Below are 18,503 nucleotides of genomic sequence, written 5' to 3' on the forward strand. Positions count from 1 at the left end.
CACGATAAGTAAGGATACACAGAACTGAGGTCAAGGAACAATTCGTTGTGAATGTTGGGGGAAAGACTGACCCCGGACTGTAGATCATAAAGCGTTTGTGTGACAATGATACTGAACACGCCGTGTGATCGACTGCTCTCCTCGTTCATGTTGGTGGCTGCGACTGTGCGAGATTTGTTCCCCTCTGACATTAACACATTAATGTCCTAAAAAGATGGAGAGTGAGGTATTGAAGGAAAGAAAAAACGTTTGAGGAGAGTTTGACATAAAGACATTAAACACATAAACACGTTTCAGTGGATTTAGGTGAAGCGTGCACATTGATCATTATGATAACAGTAAAGTCAGACAGTATTCAGATATGGTTGAACCCATTGTACAAATATCAGGCAGAGCAGAGCAGAGGAACAGGGTGGAGATGTTGACACTTGATTAAGGAAGGCCCTGCCAAGGCTTGGCATGTAAAGTACCCAACACCCCATGACTACATCCCACATCAGGAATATGTGTCAAAGCAGTTACTGCACATGAGAGGATGTGAAACTAAATGGCTATTCGGAAAATGTTAATGAGCGACATGACAACTGGGGATATGCAATAAGGCATTTCTGTTGCATACTATAAATCATGTCTGTGTCATATGAGGCGTTTGGTTGTTGATACGAATTCAGCTCTGCCGAAGTGTGAGGACAGGGAGGAGAAAGACACACCTCGAAGTTGGTCACAGCCAGCTGAGACAGACCATCCACGTATGGACCCAAGACTTTGTGTTCCCGAACCTTCAGGGACTGTCGGCTCCTTCAAAAAATAAAGGGAAAGTGAAATTAGGGACATGTGTGCAAAAATAAAGAACAAAGAGGTTTTATAACGCACATTGTGTTGGACATTCCTCTCTTTATGAAGTACTTTTGTTGAGCACATGACAGCTCAACAAATTCTCTCTGATCTCGAGTACTTGATCAGAATTAATTATTTTATTTAAATTAATGCTTCAGGGTTTGGAGAAGCTCACGAGTTATTTATCCTTCTCTTGGAGCAGTAATTACAATTAATTTCTGAGAAATAAGAAACTGGTATTTGGAAAAAATGGCATTTCAGAATGACTTCAATAGCATAAAGATTTCTGGTAGGAAAGTTGCATTTTTTATTACTCACTACTTGCCGAAATGTTATTGCAATATTTAAATAATTAACTCTTTGCATGTACCACAACTCTTTTGCACATACAATGTTAACAGGAGTTTGATGCCAGGTTGAAACATCCAACGTTTCTGAATTTCTTAAAGGGGCCTTCTTTTGACTCACAGCCCCAAGTCCCCACTGATTCCTTCATCTTTAAAAACATTCACAAATTAATTAATTAATTTAAAAAAAATTTAAAATGCAGAAAAACATTCTCAAACAGCTAAGACTCCATTATAAAGGAACACAATGTATTTATTGGGCATTATTTCCCAGCTATGATTTGGGAACTCTAATGTATATTTAGGGCAAAAGGCCAGTGTGTGTCGAATTGAATGAAAATAATCTACGGTGTTCATCATAATGAAGGTGGGTAAACTGAAACCTCCCCTGGCTGCCTGACATGTGTTCAGGTCAGTGTGAATCCCTCTTCAGGTTGTCCACTCCGGTGATCTACCACCCACAACAAACCAGAGGATGTAACCACTAGAAAGACCATGGCCAACTCATAGTGGGACTGAGATCCTTTTCACGCTTGACTCCATATCTATAACAGAGGCAGTGTTTAAACCTAAAAATCACAGCAGCAGATAGAAGAGCAAGAGAGTGTGAGGCTTGTTGTATAAGCGAGAGGAAGTTGCCATGGGAATTACTCTGGCTTCATCTTCAGACATCTGCAGCACACATAGTACTCCCCTCACAGGCTGCTCTGATTGCTCTCCTGGTCCCAGCTTCACTAACAGATGTCCCTGAAACCCACTCTTTCACAGTTCGCTCTCCCTGGCAGTCTGTCTGCCAACCCACATCAGACCACGCAGGAGAAGAATGCAGCAGTGTCAGGAGGACGATGCTGGCCGCTGCTCTGCAGGAAACGACTGGGATCGAGCTTCCTACTCACATCGTTCTGTTGCCGTCCCCCATTCAGGCTACTAGACACAACAGAGCTGCAAACAGAGACGCAAGCTAACACAAAGCGGGAGCTTGCGGAGAGGTCACAGCGTGTGCTGGAGTTGGAGTGAATCAAGGCTACGAGAATATTTCAACACAATTTGTGTCACCAGCTTTTTCTGTGTCACTGCGGGTCAAAGCAATTACCAAAGCATTACATTCAGCGAGGCTGCACACAAGTTACTACATGTGCTTGTTGAAGAAAAAGTACACCCATCAGACTTACCCTTTGGGATCGAGCAGGTCACGGACCTTCTCGTTGTAGATCTCCATAAAGGACACCTCCACCTTGAAAGTATGGCCCTCGTTCTCCTCTCTGTGGACCCTCTCAAACAGCGAGCAGCAGAGTCGAGGGATTAAACCCGGCTGCTCCCCATTCCCCATCATGGAAAAGGACTTGCCTGAACCTGGATGGACATCGCAAAGTCACACATGACTGTATCCACTACAGCGAGAAGCTACTACTATGACCCCCCTTCCCCCCATGATTGTATCATAAGTCTCCACATGTTAAAACAATGCAAAAAGTCCACAACTATGCTCATGGTTCTGTGAAGCTGTACTTAGGCTGTACTTTAGCTACAGCAGTAGCTAAAAGCTAAATTCAGCATGCTAACAATCTCACAATGACAATGTTAACATGCTGATGTTTAGCAATATATATTGTATATTATGATCACCATCTTAGATCACATTTGCTAATAAGCTCTAAACACAAGGTTCATCTGAGGTCGATGGAAATGTAATTTGTGTTGAAGGTATTTGGTCATCAAGCAAAGTGTCGGATAATTAGAAGTTTTGACCTGATAAAAAGTTAAGAGATCACCAACGTTTTATTCCATCTTCAGGGGACCATGAATGCCCAAAGTTTCATGGCAATGCATCAAGTAGTTGTCAAGACATGTACTAAAAAGTACACAAATGTCCACCTTATGGTGGCGCCACAGTACGAGTCAGATGATGACCAAATCCATCAGGCGTTATCCTCTGGGAACCATGACGACTGCACAACATGGTGTCAATCCATGCCGTAAATGTTAAGATATTTCAGTAGGGATCAAAATGGCGGACCAACCGACCAACATTGCCATCCCAAGATCGAAAACTTTTTTTTCTCATACTTTCTCATATCTTTTTCTCATGATTGTAGGGCCACTGAAATATTTGTGCTCTTCTCTCCAAACTTGTCAGTAGCTCTGTCTCTTTAGCGAGTGATTTACTCTAAGACAGGAAGTGGGATAAAGGATCTAATGTGATCCAGGGTGAAGGAAGGATATGAGTTAAGTGATTCACCAGTGTGAATAGAAATACAAGTCTTCCTGTTCTTTAAACTTTCTATGGACACATCTGGAGACAGCTCGACCTGCAAATATACTTAGAGACGTAAGTGTAACAGAGGTATTCATTATTTATAAATGCTTCAAACACTGCATGAACAATTTTATTTGGATTTTCAGTTACCTGTTTGTCCATAGGCAAATATGCAGGCATTATATCCCTGGAATGCATTTTCAAGTATTCCCTCTCCAAGGCACTTGAACACCACCTCCTGACCTTTTAGACAAAGAATCGCCATGGAGATTTTAGTAAACAGATAAATCCATTCAGTTATACAAGTACTACTAGTTGTCTGGTTTGCATCCTTAAATTAGTGCAATAACATTAACACAGAGACACCTATCAACAAGGGACACTAAACAAGTAACAAGGAAGAATAAGAATTCATGAAAGATGACAGATTCCTGTCTGGTCATGTGGAAAATGCAGAGCTGTGTAGAGAAATCTTGTGTGTTGCTCCCGTCATGCTCCCGCTGAATGGCACAGCTGTTTGAAGAGCTAAATAAAGCCTTGGCCCGGGCCCTTGAGGCAGCCCTTCACCGAACAGATTGCCTTGTCGGTTCAGCACAAAGCCGACGCAAGTGTTGCATTTCCATCACTAAATGAGTGTGATATGACAAGGCAAATATTTACAATAATTATGGAAATCTTCATGGAATGGCGGTAATAACCTCTTTCCTATAGATGTTACAAAAACCGTAGCTGTAACCTTTTCTTTGCAGCTCTCGTTCGAGAAATGAATAAGAGATCATTACATACTGCAAGATTTATTTGTCGTACATAATACAAAATACACATTTCCAAAATTCTAGCATGCATTGGACAAAACCCATGGTGTTTGATTGTTTTGAGACAATACAAAGACAACTAACTTCATTGCATATTTTAATGTGTTCGCTCAAAATACAAATGACCTTACTTTGCATGATGCAAAAAACAGCTTTCTTTTGAGGAGGGAGTTTCCCTGCACTATAGATGCACAAAGCTCAGCAGTCTTTGCATGGGACAGGATTTGAGTTCTTTGGTGGTGAGTGCAGGATCAGTTTCAGTGTTTATGACTCACCAGCATATTTGGGAACGTTGGACTCATCCATGGACCAGAAACAGTGGTCAAAAGCGAACACCTGCAGAAGAGTTAGCACAGAGAGTGTAAACACACAACGTCTCACACTTGTCGAGGCATGTACAGTGCAACACAACCCGCTCTTTCTTAGTAGTGGTCTTACGTCTTACTGTGGTACAAAAAACAGGCTCATTGTGCCTTTCCATGCAGTAAATCAGTAAGACTGAGCTTGTCTGAGTGAGTAAGATGAGGTCTAACCGAGTATAGTTTGGGGTAATGCTCGTTAAGACCGCACCATGACTGCCTCCACAAATCCACTGTTAGCAGCCCCAAGTTTTGTCATAGTGGCTGGATTTAAATGAATTCATAAATCAGGGTCAGCGCTCCCCAGAAGAAATTCCAGCACCCGGTGACCCTCGTCTCCAAGGAAACGGTGCTGTAGCTGTTCCCGGTGGGGCAGGCTGGCTCTCAGCCCTCAGTGCTGGGTCTCACAACACAGGCTTCAGCAGCAGAGACCCCTTGTGTCCCCCAGGCACCTGTATGAGTTCTGGATGGATGACCACAAAGAAGATGCTCTCTGGGAAACAGCAGTGGCCTCATTGACCACGGACCCCGCCTCCTCACAGACAGAACAGCTCCTGTTACTGTATATGCTGCAAATCCCTACGCATCTTAAACGTCTCTTTCCAGCAGCTTCAATTAGTTAGTATAGAAATGTCTCATATAGAATTTGTTTATGCTTATTTGAAACACAGCTCATGTTGATAGGAGATATATAACGTACCAAAGTCCACACTCAAGGAGGGAATAGGCTTTTATGTATGCTGCTCCCTCAAACAATTGCTGCCGCACTGTCATCCTGCATGCAAGCACATCGCTGCTGCACATTACCACTCCTGGCTTTCAGTGCACGAGTGCCAGAGCACTTTCCCCGACACAAATAACCCAAATAATTGAACTCCCCTCTCATCATAATAGGGGCTCTTGGCCAGGGAACCACTGGTTGCACAGTCAGCATGGGAAGCACTGAATGCTTTGAAAGCAAGACCTCCTCTTGTGACTTCAGACAAGTGAGTGGGTGCCATTCAAAGGAACAAAAGTGCCATCATTCCCAATTAGGGCTGGTTTGGTAACTGGGGCTTCAATCTGCTCTGGGCTGCCTCTTTCCAGCCTAAGGGTGTGACTGCGTAACAAATTGTTCATGATTGGACAATTATTATTAATCAGCAGTATAAATAATGATGGAGCGGCGAAACACAGTGTTCTTTTTGTCATTTCTGGGATGAAAACTGGTCGAACGTGATTGGACTGCAACCCCCGTTTACCCTTCAGAACGCAGGGAGACTAATTTGAGTGCCACTATAACTTAGCAGACAGCCACGTGCTCGTCTAGTTGAAGGGTATTTTACGGGGTAACTCAGGTTCACGGGCCCCAGGAACCGCGCACGCCTGATGCCCGCGCTAACGTTCCCTCGATCCCTCCAGCGGTGGAGTGCACTGAGCACAAAGCCCGTCCCTGGTGTGTGAAGCATCTCTGAGCCAGTCACCAGCGTGTTGTCAAAGGGGGAGGTGGGGGTGCACTCCAACAATGCAGCTTTGAATGCGCACACACACTGCCCCAGTGTCCGCGCTCATCCCTCTCTCATTGCAGAGCCTTTGTGGGTGTTCACGAGATCTTAAGAGTGCTGACACATTCACACGGACATCTATCCGGCTCCTGCTGGACTACCAAACTACCAAATAATTAACAATCACGTCCCTAGGAGCCAGGCCTCAACAGGAGATCGACCTGTGCAGGAAGCTTCTCATCCCCTCAGGGAAACAGTGTTGTGTAGCATCTTGCTTCTTCGTGATTTCAGTATCTGTGACCGTCAGTGAGAAGTCAAGACAGATGACCGTTTCTGCTGACACCGTCAGCTCTGTTGATGCTGCACAGTTTTTTTTTTGTCGTAACAGAAAGAGCTGAAGGTTACATACCTTAGATTGTTTCCTGTTGAACGAGAGGGGCAATCCATCATAATCAGAAGAAACCCACGAGTGAACCGGAAAGAAAACCAAGAGAGAAGAAACAACATGTTAGGTTTGATACAATGTAACAGTCAGACCATGGTCACACTCACATGCAACTGTACTTCTCAAACCCCCTCATTGTCTGTGTCGACACAAACAGCTTTTCTAAACTTTTCTAAATCTGCATTTTAAACCAAATTCTCAAATTCTTCCACATTCACCAATTCCCTCATGTATGCACTCATTCATCACTTCCACACAGTGGCGTTTCCTGGTGGTAGGTGCTGCTGTGATTGGGTTCATAATTGGGCCAGTGGAGCATGAGGAAGGGAAGAGATTTAGGATTCAATGTCCCACTGACTCTGTTGAATAAATAGCTCTTATGCCTGTGGACTTAACAGAGAGGCCAGGTTGGGGAAGCCGCACTCAGCATATGCAGCTGCCGGAACCAAGAACAAAAGGGTAATATATATTGCACTAAGTTATGTCGGATTATTCTCTTAACTGGAGAGGGAATTCCCCAAAGCTGGAAAACTATAACAATAATGTAACAGATCCAGACTGTTTGTTACAAATGTTACAGACATCATAATGCATGGCAAGGAAATTATTGTTTTTGGTACATGCGTGTTGCAATATGATGCAGTACAACATATGGTGCATATGTTGTACTGCATCATATTGCAACACGCATGTACCCTAGTGCTTGCACATCTGCAACAGTCCTGTCCTTCAACAGTCAGCAGATCCCTGCTGCAGGCGTCTCCTGGCACAGAGACAGAGGTGGACATCACCTTCACACAGTAACCAATACAGGGAGAGACTAAAACGCTGCACCAGAGTCTCACACAAACTGAGTCACCAACAATAGCATACCTGGGGAGCTGCATGACAACACCCACATGAAAATATTCTTCAGCACTTCATGTTAAAAGTTAAACAAATGAAATATATTCATTATTAAAAGATTTGCTTTGAGGACTACACTAAAGCCATTAACTGTGTCCAAGCTCATTATGATGAGGGACAGAAAGAGAGAGAGGGGCTAGAGGAGTACAAACAGAAGAGGGCCTCGTTTGGGTTCATACCCCTAATCTGAATCTGGGTCACTGACAACCACTGTGACTGGGTCTCAATCAGAGCAGACAAAGACTGCAGCAGGGCCCCGTCCTCGAGTCGGGTCCTCCACGCAGAACAGAGAGGGGCTGTCTGTGAGGAGCTACGAGATATATTAGCATCAGACGGCAGGGAGAACACATCGAAGACTTCCTATTGGCAGACCAGGAGATGTGATCAAGGACCACTGACCAGGCCACAAAGCTAACTCAAAAGGTAAAACAAAATCATTTGGCAGTGTGACAAAGAGGATATGTGAAAGATTAAAAAAACATGTGGGAGAGTTATGACAACAAATAGACAGACTACAGCCACAAGCGCAGAATGAGATATGGACAAAGGCCGAGAACAGACGGATCCCCATGTCGAACAAAAGGACAACAGACACAAGACCGGAAAGAGAGAGACAGACTAACAACCACACATCCAATGGGGAGACAAAGGACATGCAGTTATGGAATGCGTGCAGTCTAGACTCTTCCGCTCAAGAAACGGTCTCTGCTGAAGCAGAGCTGCTGCAGTGGTCTGTTTGTCTCATATACTGTATGTACAGTTTATGGCATGCAGGGTATGCTGAAAGACAATGAGGGGTTTTGAACCGTCTATAATTAGGATTTCATAGAGCTGCTATTTACTCACAAAGTCACTTAAGAAATAAATGTAATTCAATAAATGTACTTAATTTCTTTTTTCAATGTATAGTGTCTTTCCTTACCCCCAGGATCAGACAGATAAGACCTCCCCCTCAAAAAGTTAAAGCACTCCAGTTCACCCACAATGTTGTACCTTGTTTTTAAAAACATGTAAGTTATGTCTTCGACACTTGGTTATATAAATCCTTCGTTATTTTACGCTTATGTTATAACATTTGCAAATTATTGCAACAAATCATGTATTATCCAAGGTAGTATGGTAAGAATGAATTGAGACTGGAAGACTCATTTCAAGATTGTCTTTCTATCAAACCAATACCAAGACTATGTTTAATGCAGTGGTGTTGCATGTGGAATAAAATGATTAATACTGTCAATGCGGCAATACTCAATATCAATAAGAATGTGGATTGAAATATTTTACCACTGCAACAGACAAATTATTTTATTGTCAATAAATCGATCAATTAATAGTAAAAAAACCACAATCATTTCCCAGAACAGAAGTTGATTCAACGCGCCCTAGAAACCAAAGATATTTAGTTACAAAGACTAGCCAGAAATCCTGATAAAAACTGGAACCACAGACACAGGTTTGTAATAAGTAATTTATTAAGAAGACATGTTGTAATTCAATGATTACACATGATAATTAATTGGTAATTACATATCTTAATTCACCTATTAGGAAACACGACCGGTGGAAGCTCAACACAAATGCTGTACAGTGCAGCTCCAAGTGATTCAAGCATGAAGTCTGTTGGACATTTGCTTAGTAATCAGCATGCATGGCTTGAGGGCTTATTGCAGGCTGTGTTGTGGTTGACCAAGTGTGTGAAACACTGTTTAAAACAGAAGTGCCAGATAACATCAGATTCTTCAGACCCTGCAGACCTAGCAGGACAATGCTGAAGTCTAACAGTCCCCTTGGGGGTTGGTTCTGCTTGGCTTAATGTGTGAGTGTCATCAAGGGCACGCTGAGGCTCCTACGCCTCCAGCTACTTGATGCCAAAGCCCCCATGAAGGGTTTCCACTTGGCTGAGGGTGGACATCTGCCTCTACGACACTACTACGATTCACCCCTCCGTTCTGATTCTGTGTCGTGGCAGACAGATTTCAGGAGCACATTATGATCTTCTTTATTAAACCCTTATTTATTATTACTTTTAATAGGAAATACCGCCTCAGAAACATTTAAATTCAATGTGTAGATTCACTCCGGTCACAAACGAAAACATGTCCTCTTTGTGGTCCTTGTTGCAGATCAGACCCATTTAAGCTGGTGGCCAAAAGGGAGGTATGACGGGCGGGTGAGCAGCAGTGGAATCTCCCCCCTGGTCATGGAACAGGATTAAGGCCACTGGGTTATTATGCCACCAAAAACTGCGCTCTTCTAGCCCAGTAGCCAAAAAAAACAGAATAATCTACTGTATCGTCCACCTACTGAAGCATCCATAGCCTTAAAAAACAACATTGCATGGCCATGCTCACAGATGTATAGGATGAATATCACTTAATTATATCTGACAAACTGACAGATCGGGAGCAGACTGGTTCAAATTAGGTTCCACAAATTATGCAAATGTTGTTATCTTCAGCCCAGAAAATTGGTTTCAAATCATAACTAAAAGAAGAAGAAATGTGCCTCCCCGTTTTACAATGCATGAAGAATTTACTGTCAGATTCATCAGTGTGATTTGGCAGTTTCTGATGATGAAATCCTGCTGGTCAAATGGGATATGTAAGTCACATGGATGAGATTAACCCCCCATGGAGATGACATTCACAGCATTCATCTGCCCTGTGCAAGCAGGGGCAACACCCCATAGTTTAAAAATACCTCTCCTCGATCTGTTGCTGAAACTATGGCCCGCCCACTCTTTTAACCTCCAGTAAACCGCACACATGACCCCTGTTTGGTTGTTGAAACGCTTCAGACAATTACAATTCAAGAAGCTCCAGAGACAAACACAAAGTTCAGAGCTCTCACTGTGTGTGTGTGTGTGTGTGTGTGTGTGTGAGAGAAAAAAAGTGTTGGTTTACAGTGCACTGTGCTCTCGCAGGCGACAGGCTAATATTTCAGATGGTCCTCCAGTATGTTTAGAACTGAACACGCTGGTCCCTCTGAAAGCAGAGATCACCCTGACAGACAGGAGGGGAGCAGGAGACAGTTTTTTGTGTTAAAAAATAATTATTATGTTTTTGAGAAGTACAGGGCTGAGAAAGGGGCCATGTCTCCCTTTAGTTATCTAAGTGATAGAAAGGGGTAGAACCATGTAGTGTTTACTTCTGTCCTTCTACTCCTTTTTGAACAAGTCGTATTTATTTGCTGTTTATATTTCCTGTTGATTATTTTAATTTTTTTACTGAAGCATTTTACTGTCGTAGCTGGAGCTAGTTTTAACTACTATATTTACGGTTTGGTGGTTTAATCCAGGCTCACAAGATCACTGGGAAAATCACAAAGCTGTTATAATTCTTTGAACTTTTCCCTTGCTCTTTTGAGAGATAATGAATCATTTCAACCGGTAATTAAAATGAAACCATGTGAGAAGTTTTGAGGGGAAAGGTCTGTTGAGCAGCTAACACCCACAACGTGACAGTGAGCTGGACACAGCTTCTTTTTTTTACGGCAAGGTGATTTAAACCGCCAATTTCAACGTGTTGTATTCTAAAACGTAACTACACGTGTCAGATAATTATATTGGAGTAGAAGTATGAAAGAGAATGAAATGGAAATACCCATATCAAGTACAAGTACCTCAAAACTGTACAATTCTTGAGTAAACGTACTTTCCACCACTGGACTTGGCAAGTGTGTCCATGGTTCATTGTTCTAAATGCTAAACTTAGCTTCCCATGAAAATATTTGAGGGGTGGCTGGGGGATATCACTCATTAGGTCATCAACATAGCTCCAAAATGTTTCTGTAACTTGGCAACTGCTGTCGCTCAGCAACAGTGGTAAACATGGAGGAGAGACAACCGACCGGCCTCGTGAGTCAAAGTTCAGGATTTCAAAAACAGCCTTCATAACACAGCACTGCCATCATTAGCGCACATGATGCTCACACTCACTTCTGTGTGTGAAGTTTCCAAAACAAATGTTAACAACACACCATATGATGCAGACGGGGTCTAATTGAATCTTCTCCGGTATTTCTGACACCGCTGTGACAAGCCGGGTCAGCAGCCGTCTGCGTGTGCTAAAGCACAGAGAGGCATACCGACCACATTTGCTCTGAAGCTTTGAATCTGGTTGGTTTCAAAGGCAACGAACAAGACAGAAAGAAGTGAAGGGGGGGGGGGGAATAAAGCGAGACATTTACTACCAGGACACACCTCCTGTGACCCGGTCTGTCTCTTATCTAAATGCATGTGGTAATGAAAATAGAGTAAGCATGCTCATGCTTACATATCACATACAGTCTTTAATTGCAAAGATGCCAAAAGGATGTTGGCAGTAATTATGTGCTTGGGTAATTAAAAGTAATGAGTATTTATTTCCAGAGAATGAGGGCGAGAGTTAAAAACTTTGTTTTTAAGCTGCTGTTAACGTCGCTTGGCTCAATTTACCCTGATGGAAACTGAAAGGGAGTCCACAATAAACCTACAATGAACCTATCCCAGGATGACATTAAATGAATGTCAACAGAGCAAGCAGCCTTCAAAACTTCAAAAAGACTGGAGAAGAGAGCAAGAAGCCGGAAAACCAGTACCACTGTAGAAGAAACGCCTGAGAGTGAATTTTCACATGAGCTGCCCTGAATGAGGAGCCACATCTGAGATTAATGAGACCAGCATTACAAAGAGGGAGGGTGCCATCTTTTCTCAATTCCGGATCAAGATGTAAACAACGTCCCACCCTCTAAACAAACAGGGAACAGTCCTCGAAGGAATACAATCGTTGTATCAGCCACACGCAACACTTTCTCCCTATTGCACACATGAATAAAGCCTTATAGGGAAACAATGGGCTGATTTTACATCTAACTCTGAGAACAACATCTCACTGAATGGGAAGGTTGATTATTGGCACATAGAGAGCGAAATGGAAAGACAAAAGGAAAACATCCTGTGGGCCGCCATTAGACAAAGCAGCATTGTCATTCAGTAAAGGCTTGCTTTGGAAGACATGATGCCACTTGGTCATATGTGACCAAACTTCAACAACGCAGAGGAATGTTATGTCAACTCAACATCTTCATTAAACAGATGTGAAATCCGTGTATCATTAAGGGTTAGCGAACAGACAGACAGCATTTAAAGGATATCTGTAAAGGCGTTAGCAAAACACATGTTGAACTCATTGGGTTGGTTTCTGGCAATCACCGGGCAAAGACTGCAGATGAGAGCGCAAACTACTTTTAAGGAATAGTTCAACATGTTGGCAAATATGCTTGTTTTCTCTCTGGCAGAGAGCTACAGGAGAAGATTGATATCACTCTGTACGGTGCATTGCTAAACCGTTGCACCAAAATGTTCTACCAGCACCTCTAAAGCAGTAAAGCTCACTGTTTAACATGTTTGAAATAGCTCGCTTAAAAAGTGTAAACCTTATGAAAACATTTTATAGAGGTCATGTGCTGAATTGTTTCTTAGCTGGGAGCAGCAACTTCCCAGAGCCTCCGCTGGTTGTCTGGGAACTTCCTCCCAGTCAAGAAATTGTATGGCCCATACTGACCGTAAAACAATGAACATACTTCCAAAGTTTTAGTATGAGATCATTCAAAGATGAGGAGGACGCAAGTAGCACCATCCTCAGTCAAGTGGAAATGAACCCAATTGAGCTCTCGTAACCATTAATGATAAACAGCGGAAGATTTCCAGCTTGGTCACGAACATGATCAATAAAGGCATACTTCCTCTGAAATAGATATAGATAGATAGATAGATAGATAGATAGATAGATAGATAGATAGATAGATAGATAGATAGATAGATAGATAGATAGATGAATAGATAGATGAATAGATAGATAGATGAATAGATAGATAGATAGATAGATGAATAGATAGATAGATAGATAGATAGATAGATAGATAGATGAATAGATAGATAAATAGATAGATAGATAGATAGATAGATGAATAGATAGATAGATAGATAGATGAATAGATAGATAGATAGATAGATGAATAGATAGATAGATAGATAGATAGATAGATGAATAGATAGATAGATAAATAGATAGAGAGATAGATAGATGAATAGATAGATAGATAAATAGATAGAGAGATAGATAGATGAATAGATAGATAGATAAATAGATAGAGAGATAGATAGATAGATGAATAGATAGATAGATAAATAGATAGAGAGGTAGATAGATGAATAGATAGATAGATAGATAGATGAATAGATAGATAGATAAATAGATAGATAGATGAATAGATAGATGAATAGATAGATAGATAGATAGATGAATAGATAGATATATGAATAAATAGATAGATAAATAGATGAATAGATAGATAGATAAATAGATAGAGAGATAGATAGATGAATAGATAAATAGATAGAGAGATAGATAGATGAATAGATAGATAGATAAATAGATAGAGAGATAGATAGATAGATGAATAGATAGATAGATAAATAGATAGAGAGGTAGATAGATGAATAGATAGATAGATAGATAGATGAATAGATAGATAGATAAATAGATAGATAGATGAATAGATAGATGAATAGATAGATAGATAGATAGATGAATAGATAGATATATGAATAAATAGATAGATAAATAGATAGATAGAAAGATAGATGGATAGATATATAAGTAGATAGATAGATAGGTAGATAGATAGATAGATGGATAGATACTTAATTCTTCCCCAGGGGGAAATTTGTATATGCAAGACTTTCCAAGACTGGATGACCCTGTATTCAAGTGATGCATGGTGATGGACATGCTGGGGCATGAGAGATGTAACATGGCCCTTTTGTGTGAGTCGAAGGGTATTTTCTTGTCACGATGCTCCACCACTCAATCCCTTTGCAGACAGCAGCCTCAGGTATTTCTCAGCCTCTCCACCCCTACCCCCACCTTCATTGTGTCTAAGCCCCAAAGGAGAATAGACTGCCGCGTGAAAGCAAAACTACTCTCTTAGATTCTTATTTCAAATATGCCATTTGAGCCAACTCAACAGGTAGATGAAAGATTCAACTTGGGAAACTTAACCTGTCGCCCTGGAGTCAACATTCCTGTTTCATTTGCCCACCACTGAGATTATTGTTCATTTTTCAGAGAAATAGGAGAGGGGGCTGTGGGTCACGAGTGTTGCTATAACGCTCGCCGGTGCAAAGAATGAGGCTTAACCATCAAAGGAAAGCCCTTATATTTCTTCAAATTCTTGGGGTGACTTCCATGTTTTTGTGCCCTGTGTGGTCTCAGCAGAAAAGTGTTCAATGTCTAACTGATTCTACAACATGAAAGTGGCTCCAAGTTCAACCACGAGAGACTTCATTTTGTATCTCAACAGACGAGAGACATATTTAGTAATTTTAGGCATTGGGGGAAAGTATTGGGGCAAAAAGAGTTTCATTGAAATCTGAACAATGTTATGTAAAACCTATTTTTGCTGTCTCCTCTTTGAGTCTGTGCCTGAGCATTCCCATGAGAGAGAATAAGTTCCCATGATTCTGGCCCTGCAGCCATATTTGGCATGCTAATACCCACTAAATCTGACACACAGGAGCAGGTGTCTTCAAAACAAGGCAAACTCTTCGTGATCAGCGTATCCCCTTCTACACATGAAGCAGAGAGGAAAATTATATGGTTTAAGAAAACATGGCAGCCTATACACAGAGACCCAAAACACACACGCACACACACACAGCACTAGCACTGAAATGTTAACAAGTAATTATATGGCTGGACTAGACTATAGAAAATACATGTGACATAATTAAACCACACTGACCACACTTTGAAGTCAGTCTACAGTTACAGAATGTACCACCATAAGAATTACAATATAACTGCTAAAATGTTGAATATAGGTTTGGCAGAATATATACCTTTTTTTTTACCTTGGATGAAAAAGAGTTTGAGTTAAAGTGAATCCAACAGCAGTTATAAACATTCAGAACTGATACAACATCAAAATCAGATCTCGAAACTGAATGAGAAATGTGGTCATGTCTCACACAACAACACAGGACCAGGTAGCGATGAAATATGCCACAATATGTCACTGAACAGACAGAAGCAAGTCGACGGAGAAGTCAGCGGAGGCGACAGTACATCTCGCAGAAGACGCTACTGACCTGACCAATGAGAAGCCGGCAATGGTAACTGAGAGGAAATGAGAAGCCGACTATTCATTCGATCAAGGTGGTAACTCAAGCGTCCAACCACTGGATCGATACTGGCTTGGCTGGTCATTAAAAACTGGAAAATGCAAAAGTGTGGTAACGTCAGCCGCCGTCTGAATTTCGTTGCACCTAAAGTATTATTATTATTATTATTATTATTATCTCGAAGAGACACAAAGGTCCTGAAAGACAGAACTACATACTGATGTTTTCTATCATGTTCTTACTGTGTTATTCTAAGAAACATAATGCTAACATTGTTAAGTATTGCACTTTATATCCTCATGTGAGACCCAATGGGTTATCAGATTAGTCCTAAAGATTGCTGTTTTTAATGTTCTTGCTGACAGACAGCCTCTGAGCAAGTTGAAGGTCTTAAAAGATATATATGCGCGTTATTATAACAAACATAACAATGTCTTACTGTTACACACCCTTGCACAACACTTTTCTATTAATATAGACGTGACAGTTTAATAACATATTTGTTTTAACATACTCTTATTTGTTTACCGTATTGTATTGTACATATTTATATTTTATATTTCTCAAATGATGTCTTATACGATTGCACTGTGTTTATTGTTATGCACCGATCACCAAGCAAAAATGCGTGTATGCGTCACATACTTGGCAATAAATTGTTTGCAATTTTTCCGAAAACAAAAGTCAGTTACCGCCACTAGTCGGGCTTGTCGGCGTGATGACGTGTAGTAGTTTCATTTAGCAAATAAGATATATAAAAGCTTCAAAATTCACAAGAGGGGTATTTACTGTGGTGTTTTATGTGATAGAACAAAACGTTAAAATCTCTCGAGCTTGTTTTAACCAAAGACCTTATTTCACTCATCTAACCAAAAAAAAAAGAAGAGGCACCCGAGTGCAAAAATGCTGACTCATTTCCAGGTTTGAGGACCTGCGCCACTCTAAATTGCAGATGTAGCCACTCTAAATCTAATCTCTGTACTCTCGTTGACATTCCTCTGACCTCTCACCCACGACAGCTTTGTGTTCTGTTATTTATCCCGTTCCAACATATGTTAGCTTTGAGCGGGAGTTGTTTAATTGCCTGGAACGCCACCTTTGTGTGGCCATTTCTGTTCTGATAATTGCCTTAAATACAGGTTAATGTGTGGAGCCAAGCAGCTGTGGGAGCCAGCTCATTACCATTTATTACTGACTTATTACTGTCGGGGACGTGGAACAGCAGAGAAAGTGTTACACTTTAACTAGACTGGATGGAGGCCGTGAGAAAAGCCTTGAATGTATTTACCTTCTATGACTTCATTTTAGGAGTCATGCTGTGGACTTTTACTGTAGCCGAAGGAGGTCACACTATTTCAGTGACAAATCAAAAGAAAAAACAAATAGTCTGAGTCCTATTAGATTTTTTTGTGGCTGTGGGTATTTGGGTCAGCTGTTTAATGATGTGTGATACACCTACAAAGGGTGAAATATATTTCATTATATTCAAGCATACAGCCAACATTAGCCTAATTGTTGTGCGGTCTCCTCATTTCAATAGGAAAGCATGTCAGATGACAAGCAAGAAAATGCTGCTTTTTTCCCACTGAACCTTCACTTCAGGCGGAGTGTGAAACATTAAGAGGATGTTTAGCTTTTCCTTTTGTCACAGCTTTGCACCATATGAACGTGTGCAGCATCCTGCCATAAGTAACACAGTGTGGGCTCATGCCACTTTGAACGCTACATAAGTTAAATTAGTTCCGACTCCGCTGACAGCCTGAGGCTCGACATTAATCTGTTCAGTCTAATAGCCATCTTCACGTGTCAAACCCCCTGTGGTCTTGAAACTCAACATCCGACGTTATTATGCTGAGGTGATTAGCATTGGATAGTGCACGTGAATTGCATAACAAAATATCATGTTGCGAGCAGGTGGGTGACAGACACCGTGTCCTCAGCAGGAGCATCTGTCTGCTGCATTTATGTAGAAAATGGTTTTGGATTCAAGATCAAATTCACAAATCCAATCCTCACCCCTGTGTATCAGGATCATACGTGCTCTCTTCATGAATGTGCTGATGTATTTTCATTGGAGCTATACTTGTGCTCGAGGGGCACACTAGATTACCTCGAATGTTATTGTGACTGTAGTCACAATAAAGATGGAATAAGGTTTTTGCACAACAAAAAAAAGTGCATTGTGGGACAAACATTCAGGCATAAGATTGCCTCAAACACTTAACTTGAACTCTATTGCACTCAAACTAACCACAGTAATGCAAAACACTCCAACAAGCTCGCTGCACTATGCTGCCTGCTGTAATGTATCCTCCAGATATCCATTTGGCAGCATTTCAGCTTTGTTTACCTGTTGTCTCCTTTTGCATTTGAGGGTGGGGGGTGCAGCACCGTCTGGTTGTCCTCCATATCCACGACACATTTTGTTTTCAGTTCAATTTCTGTGGAGAGAAGTTGGTGAAGTGCAGCAGAATGTGTGTGTGTGTGTGGGGGGGGGGGGGAGTATACAAATCATCGACACTATGACCGACTTCAAACTAGACTCAAGTCTGACTTCCAAGCTCATAACTCGAGCTGAACGCCGCAATGGCGAAGAAAATCCAAACTTTATGATAACGAGCCATGAATCCGAGGAGACAGACATGAGAAGGTCGCGAACAACAACAAAAAGAAAAAGAAATGGTCGTTTTAACACTTACCCCTTCGGTTCATGGGCCGAACTCTCACTGCAACTTTTACCTTTGAATCCGACATCTTCGTGCACTTTTCACTCCCACCCTGTCTATGCGCCGAGCTATCGGTGTTTAGTCTGTGAATCCCCGACAAGAAGCTCCGGATTTCTGCCGGAGGAAAAAAAAAAAAAAACCCAGCAGACTCGAGTTAAACAAT

General features: G+C 41.5%; 1 protein-coding gene across 2 annotated transcripts in view; it reads right to left on the reverse strand.

The window, feature by feature from the left end:
* kif13a (kinesin family member 13A) overlaps window positions 1–18,463 on the reverse strand; it is a 35,734-nt gene extending 17,271 nt beyond the window's left edge. For both annotated transcript variants that reach the window (XM_034554184.1, XM_034554183.1), the window contains exons 1-8: window positions 18,314–18,463; window positions 17,965–18,055; window positions 6,509–6,521; window positions 4,532–4,592; window positions 3,592–3,684; window positions 2,357–2,537; window positions 711–798; window positions 72–206 (exon numbers count right to left, since the gene is read on the reverse strand). In XM_034554184.1, coding sequence (XP_034410075.1) covers window positions 72–206; window positions 711–798; window positions 2,357–2,537; window positions 3,592–3,684; window positions 4,532–4,592; window positions 6,509–6,521; window positions 17,965–18,055; window positions 18,314–18,368 — 717 coding nt within the window. In that variant the 5' untranslated portion in view covers window positions 18,369–18,463. The remainder of the gene's footprint in view (window positions 1–71; window positions 207–710; window positions 799–2,356; window positions 2,538–3,591; window positions 3,685–4,531; window positions 4,593–6,508; window positions 6,522–17,964; window positions 18,056–18,313) is intronic.
* Between the last annotated feature and the right edge of the window lie 40 nt (window positions 18,464–18,503).

Source organism: Cyclopterus lumpus, chromosome 16 (assembly GCF_009769545.1).
Source record: "Cyclopterus lumpus isolate fCycLum1 chromosome 16, fCycLum1.pri, whole genome shotgun sequence".
NCBI lineage: Eukaryota > Metazoa > Chordata > Actinopteri > Perciformes > Cyclopteridae > Cyclopterus > Cyclopterus lumpus.